Below are 21,806 nucleotides of genomic sequence, written 5' to 3'. Positions count from 1 at the left end.
GAAAATCCAGTCGGAGACGGTGGTGTTGTCGATGGTACTGGAATCACCGATGGAAGGGCCGTCATGAGCGCCTTCATGCGGCTCAGTAGCGGTGCTAGCGCTTGTATCAACGGCTCGGTGGTCGGTTCCCTCCTCGGTGGCGAAGCCGGTGCCGGTGTCGGTGTCGGGGGCGGCACTGGTACCGGTGCCGGAGACGGTGCCGATGGAGGTTGCAAATTCTTCATCGCTTTCTCGATGGCCTCCTGGACCAGCCGGTCCAGTTCTGCCCGGAGACCAGGGGTAACCATACCCGGCTCGACGGGAGAGGGAGGCTGAGGCAGGGCCGGAGGAACCACCGTAACCGGTGGGATCACGGCCCCCGCACCCCGGGAGGGTGAGGGTTTCCTCGATGCCGGCGAACGAGACGTGGAGGGTGTCCGGTCTGTTCGCGGCTTCTTTGTCGGTGGCTCGGCTTGAGCAGAGGTCGATGGCTGTGGATCCTCGACAGGCCGAGACTTGTGCCGTCGATGGCGGTGCTTTTCCTTCCGATCCCCTCGCCCATCCGGGGAAGGGACGGGAGTCGACGGCCGAGAAGCGATCGATGGCGGACGGTCACCGGAGGGTTGACGATGATGGTACAACTTCGACGGTGCCGGTTCCGATGACGTCGATGCTATCGATGGCGTTGGGGTGGGTGCATGGAAGAGGAGCCCCATCTTCTCCATCCTGGCTTTGCGACCCTTGGGTGTCATTAAGGCACATTTGGTGCAAGTCAGGACATCATGCTCACTACCCAAACACATTACACAAACCCTGTGGGGGTCTGTGATGGACATAGTCCGGGTACAATCCGGACAACGGCGGAACCCCGTTGCCATGGCCTGAAGCCAAAATTGAGGCTGGGGATCGGTAAGTGCCAACAGGCCTCAAGGGCCAAAATCGACGGTAGTCGATGGAAAAAGGCAAAAAACTTACCGGGTTCCGTAAGATGACTAAAAATTTGTCGAAGGGAGACCCCTGAGGGGCAAATTTTCTTAGGAAATTAATTTCCAAATTCCTGTCAGGAACGTGGTTAGAGAGCTCCTTTCACCGCGTGGCAACTGCTGCGCGGAAAAAGAAGACTGAAGGGAGACCCCTGCTGGCTGCAGGGTCAGTGCCTTGCTGGGCATGCCCAGTAGGGGCCAGTCAAAGTTCTGTTTAAACTTTGACAGAAGTTTTCCGTGGTGGGCTCCATCCTCGATGTCACCCATTTGTGAGGACAACCATCCTGCTTGTCCTGTGAGAACAAACCACACATTAAAACAATTCCTCCGTGCCTACGTCAACTCCAGACAAAGTGACTGGTCAGAATTGCTTCCTTGGGCTGAATTTGCTCTGAACTCACACCAGTCTGCCTCAACTGGGTCATCTCCATACCAACTAGTCTACGGACATTAGCCCTTACCTCCACTACCTATGCCACTATCAGTAGCCTCTCCTGCTGCCCAGGCATCAGCGGAAGAATTACACCAGTTGTGGGAACACACGAAAGAACTCCACCAGGAGGCTGGACAAGCCAAAAGGTTCTATGCTGCCCATCACAGAGCCGTACCGCAGTTACAGCCTGGCAATAAGGTATGGCTGAGTACCCGGTTCATAGGACCCTTCTCAATACTCCATCACCTGGGTCCACTTACATACTGTTGTGGTTATGAGGTGTTGGAGTGGATTCTTGGGTACTGCGGTGATAGCCACTCCCACGGGAAGGAGCCCCGTGAGGAACTGCAGTACTAGGCTAGACTCTATACATGCAGACACAAAGGTACTGCCCAGGGCGGGCAGCAGTGAAGGTATTCCAGTGAAGTAGTCCAGGGGTCCTCAGCAGAGGAGACCAGTCTCACACTCAAGTAGGTGATCGGCAGCGCAGCGTAGCAGGGACAGGTCCCGGATGTAAACCTGAGCGCTGAAGCTGAAGATGAGACAGACAGAAAGGTAGTACTCACTGAGCAGAAGCTGTATTGTAGAAGGTCATGGCAGGCAGACATAGTTCAGTGGCAGGCACCAGATTAGGGAGAACAGGCCCTCGAGGAGTGAGTACCCAGTATCCCAGGATAGGTACCTGAAAAGGAGCAGAAGGGCCCCTGAGGAGCAGGTACCCAGGTTAGTGAAGAATACCCTGAAGGGCAGAGAGAGCTTCCTGCGGCAGCTTACACCGGAGGCAGTCCAATCCTTGCTAACTCTGTTTGTTAGCAAACGAAGGCCAGGCTAAATACCAGGATGTGATGACGTCACTCGGAGGGGATGCCCCCGAGGTTCCCACCATGATGTGGATATAGACGTGGGTGGTGTGCGCGCGCGCACCCTAGGAGGCCCTCAGGAAAATCATGGCGAACACCGTCGCCATTGCCGACCTGGGGATGTCGGAGAGAGCAGCATGAAGACGTGGCAGCAGCCACCTTCCTAAGGCTTGAGGAGAGAGAAGGAAGAAAGGTGAGACAGAGAGGTCGAAGCCATCTGAGACCGACGGACGCAACACATACAGCTTGAAGCTACCACCAGCACTTCAAATACATAATGCTTTTCATATCTCCCTTTTGAAGCCTCTCATCCTGTCCAAGTTCACCAGGAAGACTCCGGAGTCCCAGCCTCTCTCTGCTGAAGAAGATATCACATATCAAGTAGAAGATATCCTTGATGTAAGAAAACGCGGCAGACGATAGGAATATCTCATTTCCTGGGAGGGATTCGGCCCGGAGGAAAATAGTTGGGAGCCAGCATGCAACATCCTGGACAAGGACTTGATCCAACAGTTCCACAGGACACATCCCCGGAAGCCGAAACCCCCGGGGAAGGGCCCTAAGAAGGGGGGTACTGTTATGCCTGTTGGTCGCAGACGGCTGTGACCTCTCATGCTCACCTCTTTTTTCTCCGCTCCATCTAGTCTAGGAAGAATGGCGATGTCTGCCAGTTCACGCCGACCTCTCTGGCATTCCTGGGACAGCGTAGGTGCTGCCGGCCGCCATTTTGGTCCTAGAGTTACCTAGGCGCGCGCGCAAAGGCCTTATTTGAATATGTCATGGCGGGAACCTCGGGGGTGTCCCCACCCTATGACGTCAACCTACGAAGCGTATTTAATGGAGCCAGCCCTTGCCTTCCTCGAGTTAGCAAGGAGTTCCGTCATGCTGTACTCTGCTCATTCAAGGACTTCCTGTTCCTGTTATAGCTTTGGCAATTGGACACTCTGAGTACCCACTCCTTGGGGGCTCCCCTGCATTCACAGCTATCCGCTCCTCGGAGGGCCTTTCTGCCTATCTGCTACTGATCTGCTTCTCTGATCTACTTGCTCCAGGAAACACCTATTGTGAGTACTTCTACAGACATCATCATTTCTGGACAACACTGAGGAACCAATGTGGCATACTCCGATCCTCGGGCCACTACCACCCTTCTTCAGTGAAAGTCTATCTTCATTCCTACTCTACAGTATTCCTGCTCATCATTGTCCAGAACTGTACTTTCTTATTGCTAAAACTGTGGACATTACTTTCCTTCCTATTTAATAAAGGTTCTGTTTCTAGCTGTGTGCCATGCTACTGAGACTGCGCCTGCTGACGGTGAGGCTCACAGGATTCCTCCCTGTGGGTGGAGACATCGCTCATCTCAGCCCAGGGGTTCACATCCTTCCCTAAACATAACACTACCGCAATTCCTCTGCGTTGCTAACCTACTGGCACCTGCTACAGCGGGTTCTCCGCTCTAGCCCTTATTCAGCATACTACAGTTCAAGCCTCCGCACCTGCACCTCCTCATCTCGAGCCTATTTCCACATGGCCCTCCACTACAGTCTTCAGAGCTACAGTGGTCTTGCATCCCTGGAGACTCTCTCTCCTTCCCCCTTCGAGAGTGCTCCTGTCTTGGACTATACCTAAAGCAGAGTTGCTGCGGACACCGAAAAAGGTAGGGGCAGGAACTGATTGGGAACAGTGAACTTTACTCACCGAGCGATGAAAAACAATATTGCGATGGGAGACCCCTATGAGGGAACTTTTTAATGAAGTAATCTTCAAGTTTTTTCCGTGAGGAAAATTGTGTGAGAGAATTCTCACAGAGCTGTTAACCGCGAGGCAAACTGCAGCGCAGGAAAAAAAGAGACCGAAGGGAGACTCCTGTGGCTACAGGGATTATGGCATGCTGGGCATTCTCAGTATGCCAGTCAAAAGTTCTAGAAACTTTGACAGAAAAGTTTTCCGTGATAGGGCTTCGTCCAGTGACGTCACCCACATGTGAGGACTACCATCCTGCTTGTCCAGGGAGAACCTCTCTGACACTCTCTGTAGCCAGTTGCCTACTCTTTCCGGGACCAGCCACGCAGAGGTACCAGAGAAGTCCCAGCTTGCTTCTGTTCCCGGCCAGCCTCGCCTCCCGATGGTGGCAACCTGTGTGGACCCTTAGCCCACCTCGGGCTAAGGGTCCACAATTCCTAACAATAATGTTTTTTCTTGGTATATATCAATAAAAATGTTTAAAACTAAAAAAAACTTTTCCCCATGTCTGATCAACAACAAATGCTGTTTTCCTTATATTTTGAAGAAAGTACTATCGTAGGAAGAATGCTCCTATTCCTTATCCTTTTCCTGCTTCAGTGACAATGTTGCACCTGTTTGTTCAATCATAGAACAATGTCACAAAGTGTTTACATCAATTCCATTTGGCTGGCATCCTTGATGGAAAAAATCCTTTCAAGTTCAAATACTATAGCTGTTATAGCTGGAAAACATTCCATACATCTTTTTGCATTCATCTTCCCATGGCACTACATTACAGCTGGTGAAAGCATGGAAGAATGTAAGCACCTGCAATTTCTCAAGTCCATCAGTGTTTGCAAACTAATGAACAGAAAAATATCATATGTCTTTCCCAACCTTGATTATTACCCAAAGCCTGTAGACAAGTTTGCTTTAGGGAACAAAATGTGGTCATTGTTGCAACCAAAACAACAGTATCAACTGTCTGTTGTGGGGAACACTCCTTCTGGTCGGCACGGTGTTCTCCGTGTTGGACGACCACCCTCGGCCTACCACGCAGAGCTCTCCCTAGGCACGCGTGCGTGGGAGGCTCTGCCTCTTTAAGGGCTCAGCGTCGGAATCTCCGGGCCAGCCTCCTATGATGTTAGTTCCTTCTATGACGTCAGGAAGCAGCCCTATATATTCCAAGCTTCTCTCCTGTTGGTTGCCTTTGCAACAGCTTATCTCCTCGGAGAGCTTGTTGATCCTGTGCCTGATTCTGCTCTTGACTCCATTCAAGCTCCTGACTCTGCTCCAGCTCCTGATCCTGATTCAGCTCCGTCCTTCATCCTTCAGTCCTGCGTATCTCCTTGACTTAATATCCCGGTACCGACCCTTGGCTTGCTTCACTTTCTTCCTGCCTTCCGCCCGCATCGACTCCTGGCCTGGTTTCATTGCTTCTGTTCCTCTGCTGCCTGCCTCGGACTCCAGACTGGACTTTCATATTGCTCCTTTGCTGCCACCCTGACCCTGACTTCTGACCTTGTCTCTGCCTCACCTGTCCTGCTTCACATAGGCAACCCGCACCTAAGTCCTGCTGGCCCCGGTACCCAAGGGATCAACCTGTGGGGAATGAGGACTGATATAGGTGAAACTCCTGTTGGGTTGATCTTGCCGGCTCCTCCTACCAGTGATGGGTTCCACGTAGGGCCTTCCCTCTGTGATATACCAACTCCCGTCTCGGCTCAAGGTTCCACGAACATAACAGATTGCAAAGGCCATGGACCCGGTGGACCTGTCCGGGCTGCAGGCCATTCCAGGCTTTGGCTCAATGCCTGCAGCAAAAATAACAGTGTCTAGATGTCCTGGCAGCGACCGTGGAGCATCTGGCTAATTGGCTGGAGAATCCTACGACTCCTGCAGTTCCTGCTCCTCCGCCGGCGGCTACCTCGACTTCCGTTCCTCACTTGCACATGCCAAATCCGCCCAGGTACGACGGAGACTCTAAGCAATGCCGGGGATTTTTAAATCAATGCTTCATACACTTCTCCCTCCAACCAGCTCTGTTCCCCAGCGATCAAGTAAAGACCACATTCATCCTCTCTTTATTAGATGGAAGGGTCCTTCCCTGGGGCTCTCTGTTGTAGGAACGCGGGGATTCTGTCTTGGGAGATCTGCCTCGCTTTGTCCAGATGTTCCAGCAAGTTTTTGATGAACTTGGACGTCATTCCACGGCCGCCTTAGAACTTCTCCACCTCCGTCAAGGTTCTCGTACTCTGGCTGAGTACACTGTGGAGTTTCGTACCCTTGTATTTGAATTAGGCTGGTGGGAGGACAGTCTGAGAAGTATATTTCTAGAGGGTTTGGCTTCTCGCATAAAAGATGAGTGGGCAGCTCAGGAATTACCCGAGGAACTGGAGGCGCTCATTGATTTGGCAGGCCGAATTGATTGGCGTCTTCAGCAGCGCCTAAAGGAGCTGAAATTGGGACATCGAGTAGTACCTCTGGCTCCCTCGTTCTCTCGTCCTCTGACTTCTCCTGTCGCATCCGAGATTCCACCGACTCATGTTGAAGAACCTATGCAAATAGGTTGTACTCATTTGACTCCGGAAGAGAGACAACGGCACAGGGCTCTCAGACTCTGTCTGTATTGTGAAAGCAAGGGCCATCTATTAGCTCAGTGCCCAGAACGTCAGGAAATTCTCGGGCCTAGGTGTGTCAGGGGAGCTGACCCTAGGCTGCATCAACCCCGCTCCTCAATGTACAGTTCCAGTGATGCTCCAGTTCTCGGGAGGTTCCATCACGACTCTGGCCTTTATTGACTCCGGAGCTGGAGAAAACTTTATCTTGGCTAAACTAGCCAAGCAACTGCAACTTCCAGCGATTCCTCATGCACTACCACTTCTTTTTTTTTTATTATTATTTTTATTGACTTTTCAAACAAAAAATATCAGAACAATGTTCTCAGAAAAATACAGAAACAAGGAGAATAACATATGCTTAGATTCCTTCTAGCAAAGAAATTGGTGGGAGACCAAGATTTAAAGAAGCAGATCAATAAGGTATAAACAAATATCAGATGTGCATAATATTCCCACTATCTTCTCTTACTAGCCTATCCACCCCCCCCCCCCCCCGGTATCCCTTTAGGAATGAGAGTTTAGATACTCACACAATTGTATTGGATTTGCAAAGATATATTTAGCATTTTGAAAAACAATAATGCATTTACATGGGAATCGAAGATTAAATTTGGTTCCCCTTGATACTACTTCACTTCTCATACCCAAGAATTTTTTTCTCCTCTTCTGGGTTACTTTCACAATATCTGGAAAGACTCGCACTTTCTAACCATGAAATTGCTGTGTTGAATTACGGAAAAACAATCGAGGTACTGAGTCACTTTCAGAAATAAAAGTAAAAGTCACCAAGAGTGTTGCCCTGGTCTCTATAGGGATTTCAGAAGACGTTTCTAACATCTCAGTTAAATTCAAAGGTGAGACAGGATCCAGTCATTGTAATCCATTGTTTTCATCCTTATGATCCTTGAATGATAGTAAATAATAGATTTTTGATATTGCAGGTATAGCAGTCTCAGGAAATGTCAAAATATTAATTAGGTAACTTTTGAAGAGATCTTTAGGAGGTATTAATCTTGTCTTAGAGAAATTCAGAAACCTTAAATTAGACCTTCTAAACTCATTTTCAAATGACTCCATTTTGTCTGAATGCAAATTTTCTGATTTAATTAAATTAGTCTGGACATCTTTAACATTTTTAATTTCAGACTCCATTTCCTTCATAGTTGTTTCCATGCATATTATCTTATTATCAAGGCTCTGAACTTTACTAGCATTTTCTTTTAACGTCATGGTCAAAGTATCGATGGATTTATCTATGGATAATAGAACTTTCCAGATCTCTTCTAATATAATTTTAACTGGTATGATCAATGCAGGCTTATACATTTCACAAGTATCCAATACTTTCAATCCTACCTCCAGGAGGTCTCTCCCATCAGTGTCTGCATTTCCTTCTCACTGAACCTCCTCCCTCCGGCCAATGGAACCCTGATACGGACTCTCCGAAATGTCCAGCATTCTGCTGTCAATTCTCGGAGCAGCAGAGGTCATTGGGGTAGCTTGTCTTCCCAGCGCTTCCTCTGATCTTTTGGGAACTCCAAACGGCGGGCTGGAAGTTCTAGGCGCGCCGGAGCTGAGGAATGTTTCCTCTGCCAAGGCGGTCGACGTCTGCTCCTCGTCGATAACATCAGTGACTCCTCCTTCCATTTTCAAATTAGTGGACCTCGCAAACACTTCTTCAATCTGAGGTTGCCTGCCATCAGAAATTGGAGTTGAGGTAATATTTTCGCAGACTTTCGCCTTTCTCTTTGTGTATGGCATGATAATGAAATAAGATTTCCCCAAGAAAAAGAAGAAGTAAAGAGAAGGCTTAAGTCTGAAGTTTAGTCTTGGAGCCGAAGTGCTTGCGTGGTCTTATGCAGCGGCCATCTTGGTCTCTCCATGCACCACCACTTCTAATCTCCACTATCCAGGGGGAACCACTGCCCAGACGAGTGTCTCTGCATACCGCACCGGTGACATCTGTACTGAAGTACTTCACGAAGAAGAGATCTCCTTCCTGATTCTTGACAAATCCGTTCATCCGGTGGTGTTGGGTCTTCCCTGGCTGCATAAACACTCTCCTACCATTAATTGGGAAATGCTTCACATTATCGCTTGGGGGTCCGATTGCTTTATTTCTTGCCTTCGGAATTTGCCTCGACCCCTGATTCTACTTGCTGTTACCACGTTACCGTTACCTCCGCAATACACTTAATACGCGGACATTTTCTCTAAAGAAAAAGCAGAGACTCTTCCGGAGCACCGCCCATTCGATTGTGTGATTAATCTGCTTCCAGACACAGTGCCTTCTAGAGGTCGAATATACCCATTATCCTTACCGGAAACACGAGCAATATCCCAATATATTAAGGAGAACCTAGACCGTGGTTTCATTAGGCCATCTTCATCTCCAGCGGGGGCTGGTTTCTTCTTTGTAGCAAAAGAAGACGGCTCATTGAGGCCCTGTATTGATTATCAGGGTCTCAACTCCATCACCATTTGTGATCGCTACCCGCTTCCACTCATTCCCGAGCCAAGGTCTTTACGAAGCTGGATCTTCGGGGGGCGTACAATTTGGTCCGAATCAGGCCGAGAGATGAATGGAAGACCGCCTTTAATACTCACGATGGCCACTAAGAATACCTAGTGATGCCTTTCGGTTTATGCAATGCACCGGCGGTCTTCCAAAATCTTATCAACGAAGTATTTAGAGACATGCTCAACAAATGTGTGATCTTCTATCTGGATGACATCTTAATCTATTCTGCGAATCTGACCATCCATCGTGCTGACGTTTGTTGAGTCCTCCAGCGTTTAAGAGACCACCACCTGTATGCTAAAGTGGAAAAGTGCCTCTTCGAACAAGAGTCATTACACCCTTCCTGGGGTACATAGTTTCCACCACTGGCTTCAGTATGGATCCGTCAAGCTAGCCAACATCCAGAATTGGCCCCAACCAGTAGGAATCCGCTCGCATCAATGATTCCTTGGCTTCGCCAACTTCAATAGGAACTTTATTGTTCAGTTTTCTCGCATCGTGGCTCCTCTCACAACTCTAAAAAGAAAGGGTGCGGACGCCAAACTTTGGCCTCCAGCAGCCGTCTCTGCTTTTGAAGAATTAAAATGGACTTTTCTACAAGAACCATGTCTCCGTAACCCAGACCCGTCTCGTCCTTTCGTCGTGGAGGTGAACGCCTCCGATATTGCGGTGGGAGCTGTACTCAGCCAACACTCCACTCAAGCAGTCCTACTACCGTGCTCTTTCTTCTCTTGAAAATTCTCTTCGGCTGAAAGGAATTATAGAATTGGAGACAAGGAGCTCTTGGCCTTTAAATGGGCATTTGAAGAATGGAGACAATGGCTAGAGGGGGCGCAACATTGCATTACAGTGTACACCGATCATAGAAATTTGGAGTACCTCAGTAAGGCCCAGTGTCTGAATCCCCATCAGGCCCACTGGTCCCTCTTTTTCAGTCGATTTCACTTTGTTTTACGCTACCGTCCGGCCACAAAGAATGCTAGGGTAGACGCCCTATCCAGACTCCATATGCCTGAAGACAAAATGGATCAACCTAGGTTCATCCTGGACCCTGCTCAGATTCTTTTGGCAGCCATGTACAAGGTACCTCAGGAGAAGACAGTTGTTACGCTCTGTCTGCGACCCAAGGTCCTTGCTTGGGCACACAACTCTCTCACGACTGGACACCCGGGAAGGATCCGCACTATGGAACTAGTTTCCCGATACCTCTGGTGGCCTCGCATAGCTCAGGATGTGCAAGCCTACGTCAACTCTTGTCCTACTTGCGCACAACAAAAACCCCTGTCGGGTCGCTCCTGGGGTCTCTTTCAACCCCTCCCAGCACCACACGAGCAGTGGACATATATCCACCAATTTCGTGATGGATTTACCTTCATCTCAGGGAAATCAAGTGATCTGGGTAATAGTGGACAGATTCTCCAAGATGGCATATTTCGTTCCTCTTCCCAAACTACCTACAGCATTAGAACTGGCACGTCTGTTCACACAGCATGTCTTTCGCCTCCATGGGTTTCCTCTACATATCACATCTGACCGAGGGCCTCAGTTCACAGCAAAATACTGGTGCTCCTTGTGCAAGAAATTTGAAGTACAATTAGATTTTACTACAGCATTCCATCACCAGGGCAATGGCCAAGTAGAACGAGACAATCAAGACTTAAAGACCTTCCTCCGTTTGTTTGTAGGAAGTCGCCAGGATGATTGAGCTTTGTTATTGCCTTGGGCTGAGTTCTCCCATAATAACCATGTACATTCTGCCAAGGGAGCATCTCCCTTCCAGGTGGCCTTTGGCAAGCATCTCCGACCTCTTTTGCCTTTACCTCTGGCCGTGCCTTCTCCGGCGGTACAAATTACAGCCCAACAGCTCCACGACTTGTGGGAATCCACTAATGCTAATCTCCTGAAAGCCGCCAAGATTGCTAAGCTGGCTTCGGATAAGCATCACCGTCCGGCCCTTCAACTTGGGAGACTGGGTATGGCTCAGCACCTGCCATATTAGCCTTCGTGTTCCATCTATGAGACTGGCTCCAAGATACATCGGACCATTCTCCATCACAGAACGGTTGGGTCCGGTAATGTATCGCTTACATCTTCCTTCTAGTCCCCGGATACCTAACGCATTCCATGTCTCCTTGTTAAAACCATTGGTACTCTCCGTGTTCCATGCTACTCCTCCCGAACCATCCGGGATAGCTTCTGATGAAGACCCAGTTTATCAAGTACGAGAGGTTTTGGATATCAGAAGGAATCATAGACGTTGGGAGTACCTGATCTCCTGGGAAGGGTTTGGCCCCGAGGAGAATTCCTGGGAGCCCTCAGCTAAAATCTTGAATAAGTCCTTACTACTACATTTCCACCATACCCATCCTGATAAGCCTGGACCTTCTAAAAGGGGCGTAACGGAGGGTACTGTTGTGGGGAACACTCCTGGTCGGCACGGCGTTCTCCATGTCAGACCAACCACCCGTGGCCTACCGTGCGGGAGGCTCCGCCTCTTAAAGGGCTCAGCGTCGGAATCTCCAGGCCTGCCTCCTATGATGTCAGCTCCTTCTATGATATCGGGAGGCAGCCCTATATATTCCAAGCTTCTCTCCTGTTGGTTGCCTTTGCAACAGCTTGTCTCCTTGGAGAGCTTGTTGATCCTGTGCCTGATTCTGCTCTTGTTCCAGACTCTGCTCCAGCTCCTGACTCCACTCTAGCTCCTGACTCTGCAAAAGCTCCTGATCCTGATTCAGCTCCGTCCTTCATCCTTCAATCCTGTGTATCTCCTTTTCTTGATCTCCCTGTACCGACCCTTGGTTTGCTTCACTTTCTTCCTATCTGCCGCCCGCATCGACTCCTGGCCTGGTTTCATCGCTTCTGCTCCTCTGCTGCTTGCCTCAGACTCCGGCCTGGACTTTCGTATTGCTCCTTTTGCTTCCAGCCCTGACCCAGACTTCTGACCTCGTCTCTGCCTTGTCTGTCCTGCTTCATCTAGGCAACCCACACCTAAATCCTGCTGGCCCCGGTACCCAAGGGCTCAAACTGCGTGGAACGAGGAGTGGTATAGGTGAAACTCCAGTTGGTTTGACATTGCCAGCTCCACCTACCAGTGATGGGTTCCACGTAGGGCCTTCCCTCTGTGGTATACCAACTCCTGTCTCGGCTCAAGGGTCCACGAACATAACACTGTCTGTTACTTGGCAAGTAACATCAAAAGTATGCAAAAGCAGCTCTGTGTCAGCTTCCAGTTGAGCTCAAGGTTTTAGCAATGATTTATTATTGATTTAGTTAGCTATGAACACATTGATGTGATTGTAGCAAATACCTCTGTTTATTATGACTGCAGCTACATATTTTACAAAGACACTGATAGATATTGATAAATTTCCTTCCTTTTCTCATTTACTCAGTAGATGGACAGTTGCCTGGGATAGCAGTGAATGAAAGAAAGTTTCACCTGACACCTACCATCTTTTCTATTATGCAAATGCTTATAAACTGTTCTCCTCATAACCTTCCCCCCCCCCCCCTCCATCCAACCATTTTCAATTGTCCTATTATGCATGGTATAAAATATTTTGGTAAAAAGGATCCTCAAGTTGAAAATTTCAAAAGGCTCTTCAAATCCTCCAAATTTTTTGTAATATTCAAAATAATACAAAGAGGTGAAACAGAAAAAGGATAAAAGTGAAAAAAAGCAAATTCATAATAATTGTAAGATACCTGTGCAAAAACTGCACGGAATGAAAAACTATAGATAGCAATCATCATACACCAAAACAAAAACACCTTTTCTAGTGTCCTTCAATAACAAAAAATAAAATATTAAACCAAGTAGCGTAACTGTAACAGGTGGAACTGTGTAGCTGATTTGTCTTCCTGTCCATGGAGAACACCTGTTACAGGTAATCCTGAGGGAGTATTGAAAGGACTGAAGAATGAAGGATGGAGCTGAATCAGGTGCGGGTTGCCTAGATGAAGCAGGACAGGCGAGGCAGAGACGAGGTCAGAAGTCCGGGTCAGGGCTGGCAGCAAAGGAGCAATACGAAAGTCCAGTCCAGAGTCCGAGGCAGGCAGCATAGGAGCAGAAGCAATGAAACCAGGCCAGGAGTCGATGTGGGCGGCAGACAGGAAGAAAGTGAAGCAAGCCAAGGGTCGGTACTGGGAGATCACGTCAAGGAGATATGCAGGACTGAAGGATCAAGAACTTCACCTATACCAACCCCTTTCCCTTCAGGTTGAGCCCTTGAGTTCCAGGAGTCTGACAGGTCTTAGGCAAGTCTGTAAGGAGGAGGCAAGAACATAGGTCCAATATTAGGCTAGGATCAGAGACAGGCAGCAGACTAGAAGGGTCAGAGTCCTGGAAAGGGTCAATGGCGGGAGTCAGGCAAGAATGGTCAGTATCTGGCAAGGTCAGTGGCAGGCTGCAGGCAAGAATGGTTGAAGTCCAGGCGAAGGTCAGATCCAGAAGTCAGTCCGAAAACAGGCGGAGGAGACAAGGAGAAGGATTGACACAGAAGGGCAGGAAGGAAGGCAAGGGCTGGATAAGATAAGGCAGGCTGGGCTGGAGAGACAAGGAAGACTGGGTTAGAGAGACTAGGAAGATTGGGTTGGAGAGACGAGGCGGGCACAGGAAGCAGGAAGAAGCAGCAACTCACACTACACACACAATCTAGGGGACCTGATGCTGAGGCATCTATTTGTTGCGCAGCTGGAGTTTAAATGCCCAGCCGCATGATGCCATCTCTGAGCACCAGTAGTAGAGGTTCCTGCCACGGGGACTTTATGAGTATGGGAAATCCTGAGGCAGCATGACAGTAGTGTTCGTGCCATTGTGAGGAAGAGTGTGGCATCGGCGGGTCCTGTGGTGAGTGCGCCGGCTCAAAGGGTCAAACTGCGAGTTAGCAATCAAAACATTTGCAGGTTGAAAAAACAATTTGATACATATTCAAAAATCTTCTGATGAAAACATAATTCTAGATTAATTTCATATTATAAGGCATGGATTTCTAAACATGCTTAAAATTTACCTACCTTAATTAACAATGATGTCATTCTCTCAGAGGTGTTGTAATACCTTGAAACACTATGAATCATTCTTATGGCATTTATTAGATTTTGTATTCCATGTGCCATAGGAACCTAAAATTTAAATTATAAAAATCATGAAGTCCATTTTTAGATGCTGTGTGGCTTGGCTAGTTAGCCAGATAAACTTATCAGGCTAATTAACAGGATGTATTCAGTGGCATGACCGCACCACTGAATATACCAGCTATCTTAAAGTTAGCCGGTTACGTCTAACCGGCTAACTTTGGGACAGCCCTACGTCCCGACCACAGTTAGCTGCATGGGTTAAATGGCTAACTCCGAATATCTTCTAACTCTGCTTCGCCTGGAAACGCCGACAGCCCGCCCCTGGAATGCCCTCGACATATGCGGCTGAATTCTAGCTGTTTAAGTTGTTATACTGCTAAACTTTTTCCACATACGGCTTTCAATATAGCCAAGTAGCTATTAAGAGGGATAACTTTTCAGTTATCCGTCTAAATGGCTTTTGAATATTGACCTCCATATAATCATAACTTGTTTGCCAGTAGAAAAATGAGTAGTTATCTTATTTTATGGTGAGTTTTCCCACTGTAATAATATTCCTCCAAAATACACCACCTATCATGTATAGTCATATAGGTGGTATAAAACATAAGAAAGCAAAATTGCTTACCTTGTAATAGGTGTTATCCCAGGACAGCAGGATGTAGTCCTCAAATATGGGTGACGACACTGACGGAGCCCTATTGCGGGAAAAACTTCTGTCAAAGTTTCTAGAAACTTTTGACAGGCACTGTGAGGCCACTGAGCATGCCCAGTATGCCATGATATTCTCTGCCACAGGGGTCTCACTCTAGTCTCGTATTGTAGCAATAAGCTTTAGCAAAAATAAAATAATAAAAAGTATGAGACCCAACTCCGCGGGGGTGGCGAGTGGGTTTCGAGAGGACTACATCCTGCTGTCCTGGGATAACACCTATTACAAGGTAAGCAATTTTGCTTTATCCCAGGACAAGCATGATGCTAGTCCTCACATATGGGTGATTAGCAAGCTAGAGGCTGAGTCATTGTATATTGAAGCAACAGTGAAGTATTGTTGTTGGAAATGAGTCAGCCAAAAATCACAGCAGGTTGGTTGTAGAAGGAGTTGGGATTAAACTGGAAACAAGTTCTTTAAGACAGATTGTCCATAGGCTGAATCTTGTCGTCCTTCTTTGTCCAAACAGGAATGAGCTGCAAAGGTATGAAGAGAACTCTATGTTGCTGCTTTACATATGTCAAGGATTGGCACTGAACGATAGTGTGCTACTGAAGTTGACATTGCTCTTACTGAATGTGCCTTTACTCGCCCTTGGAGAGGAAGGCCTGCTTTTTCATAGCAAAACTGTATGCAATCTGCTAGCCAATTGGATAGAGTATGTTTACCCACTTCTTTACCCGGTTTGTTTGGATCATAGGAAACAAAGAGCTGATTGGATTTCCTGTGGAGTGCAGTGCGGTTTAAGTAGAACGATAGTGCATGCTTACAGTCCAAGGTATGTAAGGCTCTTTCTCCTTGGTGAGAATGAGGCCTTGGGAAGAATGTGGGTAAAACTATGGATTGGTTCAAGTGGAATTCCGTAACTACCTTGGGGAGGAATTTTGGATGTGTACGGAGAACCACTCTGTCATGCAGGAATTCCGTATAGGGTGAGTACATGACAAGTGCTTGTAACTCACTCACCTATCTAGCTGATGTAATGGCTATGAGGAAGATAGTCTTCCATGTGAGAAATTTAAGATCACAGGAATCTATGGGTTCAAAAGGAGAATGCATTAGTCTTGTTAAAACCAGATTCAGGTCCCATTCTGTGACTGGAGGCCGAATTGGTGGTCTAATTTGAATTAAACCTCTCATAAACCTACTGACAAGAGGTTGTGAGGATATAAGTGCATCTCCCATCTTGTTATGGTAAGCTGAGATTGCACTTAAATGTACTCTGACAGATGAAGTCTGGAGACCAGAGTCTGAAAGATGGTATAAGTAGTCTAGTAGAGAAGTAGTGGGGCAAGTAAAAGGATCAATAATCTTTTGTCTGCACCACAATGTGAATCTCTCCATTTGGAAGAATAATTCTTTCATGTGGAAGGTTTTCGTGAAGCTATAAGCACTTGAGATACATTGGTTGAAAGATTTAGTGGTTGTAAAATCAAGCTTTCAACATCCATACTGTCAGGGACAGGGATTGAAGGTTGGGATGGCGCAACCGACCCTGATCCTGAGTTATGAGAGTGGGAGCTACACCCAGGCGAATGGGATCCCTGACTGAGAGGTCTAGAAGTGTGGGAAACCATACTTGTCAAGGCCAATACGGGGCTATGAGTATCATGGACCTCTTGTCCTGTTGTAGCTTCACTAGAGTTTTGGTTATGAGCCGTATCGGAGGATATGGGTATAGAAGGCCTGAGTTCCAAGGGCGAGCAAAGGCGCCCTTGGCTGGCTGGTTCTTCTGTTTGTGTAGAGAACCGAAGTTATCCACTTTGTGATTCAGATGTGACGCAAAGAGGTCTATTGTTGGTTGTCCCCAACGCTGAAATATTCTGGTCAGCACTGAGGGATCCAGGGACCATTCGTGTGGTTGGAACTGATGACTGAGTCGATCCGCCAGTATATTGGGAATGCCTGCCAGATAAGTGGCCAGAAGAAACATTGAGTGTGTTAGGGCCCAGCCCCAAATATGTGCAGATTCTTGACAAAGGAGATACGAGTCCATACCTCCTTGTTTGTTGATGTACCACATGGCAACTGTGTTGTCCATTTGGATGAGAACAGTCTTGTGTGAAAGGCAGTCCTTGAATGCATGCAGCGCATAACGTATAGCTCGAAGCTCCAGGAAATTGATTTGAAATGTTGCTTCGAGTTTTGTCCAAGTTCTTTGGGTTTGGAGAGTGTCTATGTGTGCTCCCCAACCCAAGGTGGATGCATCTGTAGTTAACGTTATCTGTGGGACTCGTTGCTGGAAGGGTAGGCCCTTGCGTAAATTGTCCTTGTTTACCCACCAAAGTAGAGAGGAAAGTAGTTGGTGGGTTACTTGAATTGGAGAATGTAATGGTTGAATGGCTTGGCTCCATTGAGATCTTAATGTCCATTGGGTTACTCTCATGGCAAGCCTTGCCATAGGAGTGACATGAACTGTGGAGGCCATGTGGCTTAGTAAGGTTAGAAACTGATGAGCTGTTGTTTGTTTCTTTGAGTGAATCGAGTTTGCCAACAGGGACAGTGTTTCTGCTCGATCCTCGGGTAGTAAGGCCTTTACAAGGATGGTGTTCAGTTCTGCTCCTATGAAGTGAAGCAGGCGAGATGGAGTAAGATGGGACTTTTGATAATTGAAGAGAAAGCCCATGGAATGGAGTACAGTAATTGTGCGACTCAGAAAAGTTAGAGCTCCTTGTTGAGATTGACTTCTGATGAGCCAGTCGTCTAGATATTGAAAGACATGGACACATTGCTTGTGCAAGTGTGCTGCTATTACTGCCAGCATTTGGTGAAAACTCTGGGAGCAGAGGCAAGTCCGAATGGTAGAGCTCTGTATTGGAAATGCTGTTGACCGACCATGACGTGTAGATACTTGCGATGAGGGGGAAAAATTGGAATGTGAGCGTAAGCGTCTTGAAGATCCAGAGAAGAAAGCCAATCTCCTTTTTGAAGAAGTGGAAGCATGGTGCCTAGAGAAACCATCCTGAACTTTTCCTTTTTCAGAAATTTGTTGAGATTTCTGAGGTCTAGGATGGGACGAAGGCCTCCGGTTTTGGACCTTGACTCTGCTTCATCTTCAGCCTGCCCTGACCTCGTATTGGACCAAGTTAGTTAGTTTACTATGTGTGTAATTCTCTGGTAGGTATTCTATTAAAAAATGTATACTTTTAAGAACTCTTTAGCTTTACAATACTAATTAAAGTAGGAGATATTGCATATACCTTCTGTATACTTTTAATCATAAACATTTTAATTATACCAATTGTGAATATGTGAATTCAGATTATGTACTGAGATTCTCATAGTTAGTATAAAGAAATATATACTTACTAAGTCAAAAGTGTACAGTGGCTGACAAACTTTTTCAAGTGTGTATAAAAATTTCACATTATCTTTTGATTCATTTGCTGCATCTGTGATTCTTGCATCTATCTCTTTCCACATCTAAAGAAAAGAAAATATATGAGAATGTATCTACAGACAACAAAATGGAATTGCATAAACTACATTTTTTTGCAGCTGAATTTGTTTCCCAAATAATACTTTTTAATTTCACTTAATAAACATCCTGAACCAAGACAATTTTATTGGTCATAGTATTTTAGGTCTTTAGAATATTCAGGATAGCCCAAACCTCAGGATAGCTCCTATGAAGTCCAGCTGGGGAGATGGGCAGAGGTGGGATTTTGGGTAGTTGATGACAAAACCCAGAGACTGCAGCACTGGTATTGTCAGGGCCAAAGCGTTCACTGTTCCTGCATGGGAGTCGCCTTTGACCAACCAGTCATCCAAGTATGGGAAGACGTGCACCGCACAGTGCCTGAGGAGCCTGCTACCACTGCCAAGCGCTTGCTGAAGACGTGAGGGGCTGAAGCCAAGCCAAAAGGTAGCACCCTGTACCGGTAGTGAGCCTTCTCCACCACAAAGCGAAGATACTTTCTGTGATTGGGGAAGATGGCAATGTGGGTGTAGGTGTCCTTGAGATCGAGGGAGCAGAGACAGTCGCCTCCTTTGAGGAGGGGAATCAGAGTGCCCAGAGAAACCATCTTCAACTTTTCTCTTCTGAGGAATTTGTTTAATGCCCTGAGATTGAGAATGGGGCGCAAGTCCCCAGTCCTCTTCAAAATGAGGAAGTATCTTGAAAAGAATCTTCGGCCCTGCTGACAATGAGGAATGGGCGCTACTGCTCCCACCATGAGAAGGGCGGATAACTCTTTCAAAAGTATGATCTGCTGGGTGGACGAACCCCATGACGGACATGGGGGAGAGGCCTCTGGGATCTTTCTGAAATGTAGTCGATACCCCTGGCAAACAATAGTAAGGACCCAGTGGTCCAAGGTAATGGTCGACCAGTGGTGGGCAAAGCAGAAATCTGACACTGGAGGATCTAGCGTCAGTGGGATGACTGGTTGGCCCATGCTCCCTTGCCTCCAGCCAAAAACCCGTAGCCAGTGTTGCACCGGATGTGGACCCTTGGGCCGAGATGGGGTTGGCGCAACCCGAAGGATGGATCTTACGGGTCCCCACCATCGGCAGGAGGAGTGGGCTGATGGACGGAGGCCAGCTGGCGCTTCACCAATACCAGCCCTGGTTCCCTGCGGGTTGAGCCTTTGGGTGCCGGGGCCGGCTGGACCTAGGTGGGCCTCCATATGTCGTCGTCGATAGAAGGATCAAGGTCAGCCCAGAGGCAGCAACAGAGGAGAGAAGAAGTCTGTACTGGAAGAGGCGGAGTCCCGGAGACCCGGGCACCAACAGAACCAAAGTCAGACAGGGGGCGCCTAAGCAAGAACAGGCCAAAGCCTGAATAGGCCAAGTCCAGGAAGTAGACTGAAGAGGCGTCATAGGGCAAGCTGGAGTCAGGGCCAGTGGCAATCTGGAAGCAGTGGCAAGCAAGGCTGAGGTCTGGACGAGGAGAGAGTCAAGAACTTAGTCAAGCAATGCAGAGGTCTGGGTCTGGAGAGAGTCAAGAACTTAGTCAAGCAATGCAGAGGTCTGGGTCTGGAGAGAGGCAATGGAGTAGTCAAGCAATGCAGAGGTCTGGGTCTGGAGAGAGGCAACGGAGTAGTCAGGCAATGCAGAGGTCCGGGCTTGGAAAGAGTCAACAGCGTGGTCAGGCAAAGCAGAGGTCCGGGCTTGGAGAGAGTCAATGGCGTGTTCAAGCAAAGCAGAGGTCCAGACTTGGAGAGAGACAGTGGCGTGGTCAGGCAAAGCAGAGGTCTGGGCTTGGAGAAAGTCAACGACGTGGTCAGGCAAAGCAGAGGACCGGACTTGGAGAGAGTCAACGGCGTGTTCAGGCAAAGCAGAGGTCTGGGCTTGGAGAGAGTCAACGGCATGTTCAGGCAAAGCAGAGGTCCGGACTTGGAGAGAGACAATAGCGTGGTCAGGCAAATCAGAGGTCTGGGCTTGGAGAAAGTCAACGGCGTGGTCAGGCAAAGCAGGAGTCAAAGTCCAAGGAGGCAAAGCGAGGATAGGTTGAGGATCAGGAACACAGGAATGAGGAAACTAGGAACAGGAGACAACGAGGATCAGGAACCAGGAACTAAGGAGAATCACTAGGAGCCAACGAGTACACGACCAGTGTGGAGACCTGTTGCAAAGGCAATCCTAGGGAGTGGAGCCCAGGCTTAAGACCAGGAGCTCCACTGACGTCCTCATCCGGGGCTGCGGTTCAGTTCCTGCTGCGGTCCCTACTTAAGACACAGTGATGTGTGCGCATGCCTAGGGTGGAGAGCAGCACTGAGTGGTGGCGTCTTTCAGTGGGCCACGTGGAGAGGCCCAACGCGGAGCATAAGGATCTGTAGCTGAGCCGGAGGCATCAGGGGCGACCCGAGGTCAGAGCCGGCAGCCTACCACTGCCAGGGATGAGGGACCAGGCACTGGATTCACTTGAGAGGGGGTCGAGCTGTGGGTCTGCAGCGGCTGGCACGTGCAACAATACCCCCCCTTTACCCCCCTTTGAGGTCTGGATTTGCCTGGTTGGGTACGATGAAATTGCAGGAGAGGGTTTTATCTGGGATGTTACGAGCTGGTTCCTACAAATTTTCTTCGGGGCTGTAACCTTCCCAGGAAAGGAGGTATTCTCACCGGCGGCCGCTATGGTGAACATCATGGACTTCATGAACCTTGTAGGTAGTGTTGGTCTCAGCAACCAATGGAGGTGGTTCAGGAGCTTTTCGCGAAGGCCAAGATAGAACTACTGGCTTCAGGAGTGATCATTTATTAATGATATTGTAACCGTTTTTAGTTGGCACTTGTTAGAATGTACGATACCTACCTATATATACCTATTTGTGCCTATTTGTAAACCGTTGCGATGGTACATAACTTAGCGACGGTATAGAAAAGTTTTTAAATAAATAAATATGTGAAACATATTGTGGATTCCCAATATAGGTGGCAACCAAAGCTGGTATGTAACTGGTCCAACATTACAAATGATTGGAAAAGGTTCAATATACCTTGGTGCAAACCTTTGGGAAGGTATCTTAAGCTGAATATACCGAGTGCTCAACAAGACTTTCTGGCCAGGAAGGAACTCAGGAGCCGAGCATCGATGGGTGTCCACAGATTTCTTGGCCCGGGATGCGGCTTGGAGTAAGCGGAGGTTCGTCTGATTCCAGAGTGCCTTGATGGCATCAGCAGTAGCTTGCACAGCAGGAGAGGGTACCGATAACAGTATGGGCAGTGGTGGTCATGGTTGCTTCCCATAGATGATGGAAAAGTGCGATATACCTGTAGCAGCGCCCAAGGAAGGAGTTTGGACCAATTGTCTTGACGGTCGATTATATAGGCATGGAGAAATGACTTTAAGGAGCAGCTTGTCATTTGGCTTGTGGATGGTAAGCTGTTAAACTGATGTTGATGCTAAATTTACTACAAAGAGCGTGCCAGTATCGGGCAACAAATTGTGG

At 48.0% G+C, this 21,806-nt stretch overlaps 1 protein-coding gene across 1 annotated transcript in view; it reads right to left on the bottom strand.

Moving 5' to 3' along the window:
* The window catches only part of DNAH8 (dynein axonemal heavy chain 8), a 1,926,251-nt gene that overhangs the window by 1,596,269 nt on the left and 308,176 nt on the right, over positions 1-21,806 (bottom strand). Inside the window, 2 exon segments of the mRNA XM_029592920.1 lie at positions 14,142-14,249; positions 18,226-18,339. Of these exon segments, the coding sequence (XP_029448780.1) occupies positions 14,142-14,249; positions 18,226-18,339 (222 nt within the window).

This window comes from Rhinatrema bivittatum, chromosome 3, assembly GCF_901001135.1.
Source record: "Rhinatrema bivittatum chromosome 3, aRhiBiv1.1, whole genome shotgun sequence".
NCBI lineage: Eukaryota > Metazoa > Chordata > Amphibia > Gymnophiona > Rhinatrematidae > Rhinatrema > Rhinatrema bivittatum.
This window is presented reverse-complemented; position numbering and strand designations above follow the sequence as displayed.